Here is a 12187-nt window from a genome sequence, read left to right on the forward strand (position 1 = left end):
TCCAACTATTGCTTGTATTTTCTTTAAGGTATGATGTAATGGAAAATTTATCAACATTGATTACTAATTGAATGTAACATTCCTCGTTTTAAATTTTAGAGCAATAACTAACTTCCATACATTTAGTTGATCTTATAAATGAATAAACAACAAATTAGTAATTAACCCATGTAATTAATAAAAAGAATATGTGTGAATAAAAAGGGTGACTTAGTATAAGAAATTTACACTTAATTTGGGGGGGGGGGGTGTTTAGAGAGAGTATATGTATACAATTTTACTCAGTTTTCTTTGAAGTCTCGTCATGAAAAAATTAATATTTTAGTTCTCCCGTCCAAGAACTAGGTTATATCTTTATAGGAGGAAAATAGAGAAAAACACGTTAAAGCCTAATTGAAAACATTTTTCTTATTTTTGAATTATTATTAAAATTTATTGAAGGGTTCTATCGTAGATTGTAAACAATATATTAAAATTTCAAATGATTTAATAAGTTGAATCGAGAGATCAAAATTTGGACATAAAAAATCATGTTCATTAAATATTTTCTTGAATACCCAATTTTTTAATAATTATTAAAACTCATTGAAATTTTTCTTTAAACAATTAAAGGTAACGTTAATTATTTTTAACTATTCAAAAACTTGTATATACTTATCTTTTCTTTTCTTTTTTTAAGATTACTACGTGTATGTTGTATGTATATATAGAACAGGATATATATGAAATGACTTTCTCATTTTCTTGAGGAATATCAATTACTCTTTATTTAACTGTAGAAGATTTTCTGACAACACGTGATGCTGTAACGTGGTGATTGAAATCGATGGCAATTGGACATCACCACAAATTCTACGGAGAGAGTATATATTATTACGTCGTATCTTATCCATGCATAATTGCACATGTAGAAATTACACAAGACATATAATTACAATCAATAGTCAACGTGAATAATATTTAAAAATAATTTTTAGGTTAAATAATTAAAATTAATTTATATAAAAATAATCACTATAGAGAACACGAAATCAATTAGAAAAAATTAACTTAATTTAACGTGCAATTTATATTTATTTAAAAAATATATAATCTAGATAAAAATAATAATATAAAAACTATCTACAAAAATATAAATGTTACTCATTTTGTGCAAGATACGACTCAAATATAAGTTAAAATTAGTAAATCTTTTTTCCATAAATTACTCCTATAATATTATAGGTATACTATCTTACATATTTATTATCTTTTCAAAAATAAAATAAATAGAAATGAACTTTTTGACAACTTTCTAAATAAATTTTAATTTGAAGTTATAAAAATTGTCCAAAGTCTTCGGTTTTTTTTTTTAAAATCTGGAATAGTACTTAATACTTTTTTAAACTGCAAGATACTATGTGTATTGGCATCTCATCTTCTTCGATCAGACTAAAAGTTGATAGATCCTGTAAGAATATTTCAACTTCTTTTGAAAATTTGTCTATCGAATCCGTGAATTGAACATATTGTTCTAAACCCACTACCCCCAGAAAATCTAAATTAAATCTTATATAAATAAATGAAAAATTATATTTCATATATATAAATGACATATGTTACGACTAATGAATTTTCTTTCTGTCTTCTGTGGTCGAAATGTATAATGATTGAGAAGATCCAGAATATCTACAAAAATGAAAATGTTCCTCCTTCGTTCGGATCTCTATCAAGGATGATTGGTACAACATCAGAGGGTGTATTTGAAAACTTTCTGTATGCCATGTGTTTTCCCTAAACTTGGAAGATCTTTGAATATTTTTAGACACATCATATCAGCATTGGAGATTTCAACCTTCTAAAGTTTATAATACACCCATTTTAGAGAATAAAATACGAAATAATGATAATTAATTTAAAAAATTTATAATAAAAATTTGAATAATTTTATAATTAATTGTATATGTATATGAATTTATTATAATTTTAATAATTATTTTTTAATTAACAGTCATTATTACAATTTATTCTCTCTAACGGTTATTATTACATCTTAAAGTATCCAAATCTTGACAATTAATATTCTTTATTCGATGCTTTTCAGCTTTCTCAAACAGTGAGCTAATTTCTTTGACGTAAATCTACTTGGGTCAAAAGAATGAGACAGTAAAGCATGTCCACGTGAACTCATGATCTCAAATAGTTTATGAATCAAAATCACTAACTTTACGTATAAAATTCACTTATTGGGTTGCATGAGTAGTAACTCTAAATATAATCTAAAATCCGGCATATCGTTACGATATTTAACAAAGTTTAAACTAAATCTGCTTCTTATTTAATTTAACTAACATAATCCCTATAATCACATTGAGGACGAGGGTTTTCTAATTGATGCCACTTATTGAAGATCAAATTCTGAAGAAATCACAGGTTGAGGAGGAGGGCGTTACGATTGATCTGCTGAGTTTGAGTGGGGAGAAGCATAGTTTAGTAGGTGAGAGGTTTGATTGATGTCAATAAAGAAATTTCTTTCAGTTTTTTTTATATATATATATATAAAAGATATATATTAGGGACTATAACTACCTTTCGATAAGAAAAAAATAAATAAAAAAGACAGCTTTCAGTTAATTAAAAAATTTCACTTTGGAACCTATGATATAATTTACTTCTTGCATTGCTCTTTCTGTACTCTTAACGATAAACACCTTTCATTTTCTACTTCTCTTGATACGCTGAAACTAAAGCAGGAAGCAAAATAAAGACTTCGGTGGCAATTGATGGACTGATCAATAATTGTAACATGAGTGGAAAATTAAATTTTCAAATAAAACAGTGATAATTCTGATTCAATAAAATTAAATTTTATACCACAGTAATACAATTATATAAAATTGTAACATGAGTGGAAAATTAAATTTTTTATAAGAAATAAAAATTAAATTAAAAAAATTAAAAAAATAATTAAATCAGTTATTTTTTTATAAATTTAAATTTTATTTGAAAAATATTTATAATATAGTTCATAACTTATATATTAATAACACTAATAAAAAAATTTATTTTATTTTTTATAAAAATATTTTTTAAGAACTATATCAACAATTCTTGCTTTCGTTTCTTGTCATAGATTTAAATAAAGAATCAAATCTTTTCTGTATTTTTTTAGTAAAATTGAAAACAAATATATTAAATGACCGACTTAGAAAGACAACTTATCCAACAAGAATATAGAAAAGAGAAAGTCCAGCACTTCTCATGACGAAAGTTGGAATATAAAACTTACCAAAATCATTAAAAAATAAAATCTACAAGATCCTTACATAGATATTCTGTATTTTTTGCATTAGCGGTGGTTACAAGTTAAGTTAGGTCAGTTTTAAACAAAAGTAAAAATTGAATTTATTCAAATTAAACTATGTATTAATTTAAGAAAACATTTTTATTAACTCAATCAATCCGCTTGACTAAGATTGGTTGATTTTACCAGAGTGATTAGATTTATTTATTTTTCAATAAAATATAACATAAAAACATTGTTTTATATAATTTTAAAAAATTAAAAAAATAGTCAATTCACACCAAGAATTTTTACAAAATAATAGTTTTAGTGTGAAGATGCCATATCTAATTCTTTTTAAAATTTATATAAAAAAAATAAATTTATTATTAATAATATATATTAAATATTTGAATCATGTGTTTAACTTATCATGTGATATAAGTTTAAATTTTAATTAATGCAATTGTATTAAATATTTATACGAAGAACTTTGTTGTCTATAATAATCTTACATAATTCAAATATGATTGTGTTTTATAGAAGATATATACGGTATGGATAAAAAGTAATGTGTATATTTTATGATAAATGAAATGTTTTTATTTTTATAAAAAGAAAAGCTAGGTATGAGTATACCTTGTCAAAATAGAGCTTTTGTTCTTACTTAAAAAGGAAATTTATTATTAGATATGAGCATACTTTATCTTAGTTGTCCTTCCACTGTATTAAGAAATAAAGCACACGATTAGACACGAACATATCACATTCATGTAAAGTTTCTATTTTTTCAAAAAAGAAAAAGGGTGTGAACATATTTTAACGAAGTAAATCTTAAGTTACTGGTTTAAACTTTCTTAGAGTCTCACTATTTGTAACTTGGATCAATCTATAAAGACGACAATAGAGGAAAAAATAGGTAGAAAGAGTAACAGAACAAATGGAGGAAAAAGAAGCCCTATTCTATTATGAGTTAGACTCTTTTGTGAGAAAAATATTGATTGAAGTATTTATTAACATGATTCTTTTCTTGCAAGTATGAAAAAATTTTAAGAGAACTTTTATGTCATTGAAATTTTCTTCATTATTATTCGCAGTGAAAATTTTGTTGCTATATGTGAATATAGCTTACATTAGGTGAACCTTATTAAACTTTTGTGTATCTTAAAACTTCTCTTTATCCTACTTTATTATTTTACTTAACTTTCTGCAATTGTTCTTTATTCTCTCCGTATTACTTTAGTTTTATTCTGATTTATTTTGCTTTTACATCTTCTATAATCAACATTCATCAACTATTTGTAAAATATAACTTTTCATAATTTGTTGGTTAAATTATGTAATATTATATTGATAATTATATATTTACATGATTTATATACTTTTAATTATGTAACTTAATACTAAATATAAATAATTTTTTAACATATATTCAATGACACATGATAGCAAATTCATAAATAGTATATTTTTAAGTAAAAAATTGTAATATTTAATCTTAACGATACAATAAATTATATGATATTTTATAATTTTTAATGAAAAATTTAATAAAAAAAAGTTATTGTGGACACACGACAGAAAAATCAATTTACTTGAATATTAAGTAGCGTGGTATTTGTTAAAATGAAAAGGTGTAATAAAAATACTTCTTTCAATTATATTTATAAAAAATAATTATTAATTCTTTTAACCAAAATATAAGAAACAAAGAGTTATATTAAAATGCATTTATTGTTAATTGTTTTATATCCTTATTTTTTTATGAGATTTGTATTATCAAGATATTCACTTTATCCATGTAAAACACATTTATTCCATTTATAAAACACCAATTAATCTTATAAGTATTTGTGAAATAGAGGTTAAATTTATGATATATAATTATTTTTTTATTAATCTTAATAGATTAGGTATTTATTTTTTATATATAGAACCAAAAGTAGTAATAATTAGTTTCTAAATTATAAAAAAATTTGATATAAACTTTATGAGAACCTTAAATTCAACAATTACATTTATAAAATTTACCAGTTGTATAAAGTTAATAAATGTGTTAGTACTTTACAAAGTATGATATATATCAAGTGTCAACTTATTTTTCCCAAAATTAAATGATATTTTTTTATGTTAGATAAATTGCTTTTAAAAAAAGTATAATAGTTGGGTTAGGATGAGTTTGATTAAGGATGAGTTTGATTAAGTTAAACAAAACTAAAGCTAATACTTGGCTGAACGCTGGTTCAAGTTACACAAAAGGAAATTTAATTGTGAATTACAATGCAAACATATTTTATGTACAAATGATTCATATTAAGCTGATTATTAGGTCATCAGGCACGTCAAATCTCATCTTCTTTTGCAGCTTAGTCGTCTAGGACTTTGGTGATACGAATTTAATCATGAAACCTCATTCCACCTCTCTTCAGGAGGAAAAAGAGGAACAATCCAATTTACACTTCTTCAGTTTTGGATAGATTTTGACCAAGGAGTTGTCTATTTCCAATTTGATTCCTCTAAAATTACAAAAAAAATGTATAAAAATAAAAAAATCTATTCATTATTAATTTTAAGTTAATTATATTTATAAAATATTTTAATTTAAATTTTGATAAATAAAATTTTGCTTTTTTATGTTACAAATTTTTTTATTATTCATCTACAATTGTCGATACTTGCCTATTTTGAGTGAAGGGATGTACAGTTTATGGTTTGAGGAGACAGAAGATAAAACCAACAAGCATGAAGTTCATGATTGGTATAAGAATTTCATAATTAGAAACTGGTGAGATGAACAAAAATTTGACTTAAGACTGTCACAATTAAAAATGAGATTTGTCGTAGTTTTCAGATTTTAATAAACCTACGAAGAAAAACCAAAAACCGAAACAGAAAAGAAGAAAAAAGAAGGTTCAAGACCGGTAAAGCATCTCAACTCTGAAATACAGAACCACAAAAAATGTTGGTAGGGATTTATACTTGAACTGTTTTCATAAAAAATTAATAAATCTCGTACCCAATTCGTCTACATTTAAATTATATAATAACTACTTACAATTATGAAACTTATTATACCCTACCAAAATGTATCTCTCTCTAAAGTGAATTCACACCTTTACTTATTTTATTTTGAAATAAGGGTGGCTGTGTATATCTTCTTCTTCTTCTTTTATGTTTATACACTGTCACACTTTAAAGAAACCAGATCATGTGCTCTCTGCCATACAAATAGGAGTGCACACTTCAGACCTATTTTTTACTAGCCATTTTTCATATGTTGTATTGTAAAAATGTAATGAATGGTTGGGGCTTCTCGTGGCTTTTCCATCTTATTCCGAAGTCCACTTCCTATAACATGCTGAAGTTAAAATGAAAAAGAAGGTGAAAGATCACAATGTCATGTCGGATTTTGATAATGTACGTGTTAGTGCTATTCGAAATTAGATCTTGGATGTTAATTAAGTAAAGCCAAGGTAGACAAGTTTTATTTATTTATTTTTATGATTGGCGGTTTAATCCTATGATGTGTGTATTTCTTAGTTGTTTTAAATTCTATATATTTTTTGTGTACAAAATATTTCAAATTATGGTGAGATTATAACTAAGCGTTAAATATGTGTAATGGTTTACACACATACCTCAACAGAAAAAAAATAACATTTAAAACACACACACCTTAAGGAGTGGTAATCAAACACTCCAAGTCCCTCTAGAATAAAAAGAGTTGCTCAAATGCAGTATGAAATGGTTCAGATTTCTACTTATATGGTTTCCCCTTTCTGAACTAAATAAAAAGGGAAGGCCAGATATTTTAATATAGAATCGTAATTTTTTTACAACATTTAAATAAAATTTTGGTCTTTCAAAATATTTTAAAATTTAATTTCAGTCTCTAGAATTATTATTTTTTTATCTAGTTTACATTTCTAATCGAAATTTAAAATAGACGTTTTATATATATATATATATATATAATACTCTCGTCATTAAGTCAAATTGACTAATTGGAAGTTAAGTTACGGTTTTTTTTTTCTTTTGCTCTCCTTACTCGTTGCCTTTAGGGATGAATTATTACACCAAATTTCACTTTAACATTCACTAATTAAAAGAGTAATTAATAAAAAATACACTTTAAAAAAGATTTTGAAGGATAGTTTTTTATTAACCACTCCTCTAAAATAACTTTAGAGAAATTAACAACGGCTCTCTAAAGTATTTTTTTTTATAAATTAAAATTTTAAAATATCTAATTCAACTCACTTTATGAATTATTTCGTCTTCTTTGTCTTTTATGCGTTAATAATATTATTTTTCTCACATCAATAAATATTTTTTTCTACCATTCTCTTTAATTTTTTTTTCTTTTTTTCTTTATTAATAATGAAATATCTTATTAATTTGTCCTATTTTTCTCTACTTGCTAGTATTTGATTCATGTATATGTAAATTATTTAATTAACACATTGTACAAACTCAAATTTAATATTTTGATTTGTGATAAAAAAAAAATATTCAACACTTTGATTTATGATAAAAAGGAAAAAAAATTTGAATGTCAAACATACAAATTCAAATTATATAAATTTAAATTTAAATGTAACAATAAATTAATTTTAATTCGTAAAAAAAAATTCATAGAAGAAAGAAATTTTAAATTTTATATTTGTAATCCACACTCATACTTTGGAGAATGATAATAAGAATTACTTTCTAAATAACATCAAATTTGGATTGATATATATTAGAGCAGTTTGAACTGTTCTCTAATATCTTTTCTATGTGAAAATAAGATAAATTTTACATAAATAAATATAACTTATTTAATAATTCTAAAATGTGAGTCTAACTTATAATTTATTATTTGTCATAAACTTTTTATTAAGTGATATTTTTAAAAATTTGATTTGATCTATTTACACTTTAAATGACTTATTTTATATTGAGATTTTTAATAAATTATTAAATTTTTTTATAAATAGACTATTAAATTATATAAACAAGTATGTCTCTATAAAGTTCATAAGATTTATATTTAAATAAGCCATTAAAAAAACTTTAACACCTTAAATATTTGTAATAAAATTATATATTTTTAATTATTACTTTCAAACAATATATTTAATTTAAATAAATATATTACTAAATATTTAATAAATACAAATGCAAATCAATGTTATGTATATAAGACATATTAAACAACACTCATACAAAAGATTCCACTAAATTACGCTTTCTCTCTCTCAAAGGATATGCACTTTCCAATTTTAACAAAAAAAATTAGTATTTTTAATTTAATATTTTATTTATTTTAAAATTGAATTTATTTAATATAATATTATATTATAATCTTTACAATATTATATATTTTATGAGTCTTAAAGAGATTATATTATTAGGCTTAATAAATTTTTTCATAAAATTAAACCTTGATATATTCAATTAATTAAATCTTTTTAAAAGTTTAAATTAAATTTATTACTTAAATAGATTAAGAAAAACTAAATTTTAAAAAATTTTAAATCATATAACCATATCAAATGACCAAGCTCAACTTTTGTATCGCCATGGCCAGCATCCTCATCTTTCGTGCTCCTCCAAGACCCTTACAACGCTTAATTACCTTGGCCTTCTTTTAATCATTGCATCAAATAATAATGAATAAATTATTTCACCAAAAATTTATGAAAGTTAGTCATATTTGATTTTTATCATCTCTTTACCATTTCTATGATTTTTTAATTGTAAAATAATAAAAATAAACTACTCATATTATTTTACTCGAAATAAATTAAACATAACAGAAAGAAGAGGGAGCCATAGATATTCATGAATAAGTGAAATGAGATCAATACGGTGTTAAAAAAACAAATGCAAGATAGGCGCCGTCAAAGAGATCGTTAAAAAAAACGATGGTGATAAGGCAGCATGTGGTGCCCATCGACGAAAAGAAGGGGAACGAGGTATGCTGGGAAGAAAGGAAGAAGAAGATGAAGGGTAGAAGAAAAATGAGTAGAAACAAAGATATATATATATATATATATATATATATATATATATATATATATATATATATACATAATTTGGATTATCATTGACTAATTTAAATATGTCATTTAATAGTAATGATAAAAATCATCCATTTTCAAAAGAATAGAAATTTAAATCAAACAAAAATATTTTTGAGGGAAACCATATGAAGATATTTAAATAATGACCAAAATAACTTGCAGCAAAAACAAAAATTACCACAATAACTTTGATATACATTACAGTGTTGAATTTATTGTTGCTCGTCAATTAAACAATTGACAATTAATGAAAATTACTTTATGATAAGAATTAAAATTATTCACTTTTAAAAAGATTAACTTTAATTATATAAAATATTTTCCAAGAGTTAAGATTAAATGTCGAGGTATTTGCATGATACCAAAACTTTATCTGAGTCTTTTCTACATGTATGGTAGTTTGATTCCTTGTCTTGTTTCCGCATACATATACCTGAATGAACGTATATATTTAAGATCTGTATTCCTATATAAAGTTGCTATAATAATTAACACAGCTGGGTCTAGCACGATATAGTTTAGATTTAATTGGAAACCTGCGTGCCATAAACAAATTATTGATGAACAATTTGCGACACTTTTCAGATATATTTTTGTATTTTTAAAAATAACGTATTTTCAGTTTAGTAGTTGATGTTTCTGAAAGGAAGCATCTTCCATTTTCCCTCAACGTGTACATCAGTATGACAATTTTCTTCTTTATTTGTTCTTTTTTTTTTCCTTAACTTTCTTCCCCTTGGATCACTCTTCTTTTTCATCTGAACTCCATACTTGATGCAATTCCTTAGCGTACGAAATTTTAGTTAGTGCAAGTTCTTTCATATATAATATCATATACAATTTAATTATTTGAATATAAAAAATCGATACATGTGATACTATATTTTTATGTGTTATTTACTTATAAATAGTTTTTATATACATATATTAAAAATACAGCCATTAATCAAATATTTCTTGTTGCCCTATTTTTGGTGTTAACAAAATATTTTCCAACCATATGCTTGATTTATATTCAAATTAACCATACAATCGTTAGAGTACAGACAGGCACACACAGAATATGGCCAAAATCGGAAGTATCCCATGATCAAGCTGAACTCAAGCGTTAGTATAATTAGAGTTTATTATAACTGCTTTCATTAATTCATAGACAGTAACTTCGACAGACATGGATTTCGAAGGATATGTTTGTTTTTAGATCATATATATATATATATATATATATAGGAGAAAGAAAGGGAAAAGAAAGAGAGGGGAATTATGTAAGAGAAATGGTTGATCAGTAATACTCAATCTCCCTTCCTTTTCTTCTTGTGCTCCTCAGACTGATCAAGAAGATCCTCCAACACCTTATCGTCCAAACACTCGAACTCGAAAACATGCCTTTGTTGTGCACAGGAAGAACTGCTACCACTTGCATGAGAAGAGGAAGAGGGTGATGCCAAATGAGGTGGATATGGTGGAGAACCCCTTATTTGAGAATAGTACTCATTAGGAAAATTGAGAATTGCAAGATGACCCCTCAAGTTAAACGCTGCACGATCATAAGCTCTAGCAGCTTCTTCAGCAGTATCAAATGTCCCTAACCACACCCTTGTCCCTTGCTTTGATGGATCTCTTATCTCCGCCGCGTACTTCCCCCACGGCCTCCGCCGAACGCCACGGTAGCGCACTTCTTCCCTTCCCTTCTCCTCTTTGCCTTGCTTTCCCCTTTGGTGATCCTCCATGCTCTTCTTCTTCTTGAGTGTGCTAATTAGCTTTTCAATTTTTGACCTACCCTTAATTGTTATGTCTCCTAATTTTGTACGGTGAGTTTTGTGATTGCCTACATATGCTTATATAAATAGTCGGTGTGTGAAGATGAGTCACGTCTAAGGAAAATAATGATTTATTCTCTATCTCAATCTAGGAACGTACATTGACCAAGATTTGTTTCCCAGAAGGTTCTTTATTAATTGATATAGAAGTGTATAAATTCGATTCTTCGACTATGTCTATGTTTTGCCGCGAACATACTGTATGTAGGGAGGGTAAAAAACTTTCCCATCAATTGGCAACTAAGAAAATTTTTTAACACATTTTCACACGACGAGCGAGAATCATAGATTTTCTGACACTGTACATGTATAGTTCGATCCATTAGCAACACCCGATTTCTGTTTTTATTCACAGCACTTTAAGTGAAGGTGTATCTGATTGGGGTGGAGACAACTTTATGCTCCCACAGATTGACGAGACTCCACAAACTATACAAACGATATGCTAAAAGTATTATATATATATATACACTTGTTTATAGAGCCAAGTCGAAGGCGCACGTATCAATGGTTGCCTACTTTGGTATTCTAATGACGGTACTTCAATATTTTAAGTGTGATGGATTAATCATTAACAAGATAACTATTCGTAGTTATATATATTACTCACATTCACATGTTTAGGTTTACATACATTCTTATTTTCATAATTTATTTCGATTTTGAATTATATCCCTATATTTTAAATGTTTAATTTTTTATCTCCTTAATTTTAAGAATTTTAATTTTGTCTCAAATATTACTAATAATATGTTAAAACATGTGTCTTGCAATGTCGAACAACCATTTGGACCAATTTGTGATACACTACAAGAATCAAAATCTAAATAATAAAATTATAAGATCACAAAACTGAAGTCACAGTTAAAATAAATCACGTAAAAAATTATATATTTATTAATTAGTTCTACTCATTAATAAGTTATCAAATAACAATTAATCTATCCATTCTTATATTGTGTTTTTGGCTGAAGATAGTATACCATGATGAATCTAAATATTTTGGCTAATATCTTACTTTATAAGAGGGAAAAAAA

At 25.4% G+C, this 12187-nt stretch overlaps 1 protein-coding gene across 1 annotated transcript; it reads right to left on the bottom strand.

The window, feature by feature from the left end:
• Positions 1-10622: 10622 nt before the first annotated feature.
• LOC113871708 (ethylene-responsive transcription factor ERF098-like) lies at positions 10623-11060 on the bottom strand. Its single transcript, XM_027508806.1, has one exon. The coding sequence runs from the start codon at positions 11058-11060 to the stop codon at positions 10623-10625; it is 438 nt and encodes a 145-aa protein (XP_027364607.1).
• Positions 11061-12187: the final 1127 nt, after the last annotated feature.

The sequence above is a fragment of the Abrus precatorius genome, unplaced genomic scaffold (assembly GCF_003935025.1).
Source record: "Abrus precatorius isolate BTA unplaced genomic scaffold, Abrus_2018 Scaffold7, whole genome shotgun sequence".
Classification (NCBI taxonomy): domain Eukaryota; kingdom Viridiplantae; phylum Streptophyta; class Magnoliopsida; order Fabales; family Fabaceae; genus Abrus; species Abrus precatorius.

Coding starts and splice junctions, on each gene's coding strand:
- LOC113871708 (XM_027508806.1), bottom strand. CDS start 11,060: ATGGAGGATCACCAAAGGGGAAAGCAAGGCAAAGAGGAGAAGGGAAGG.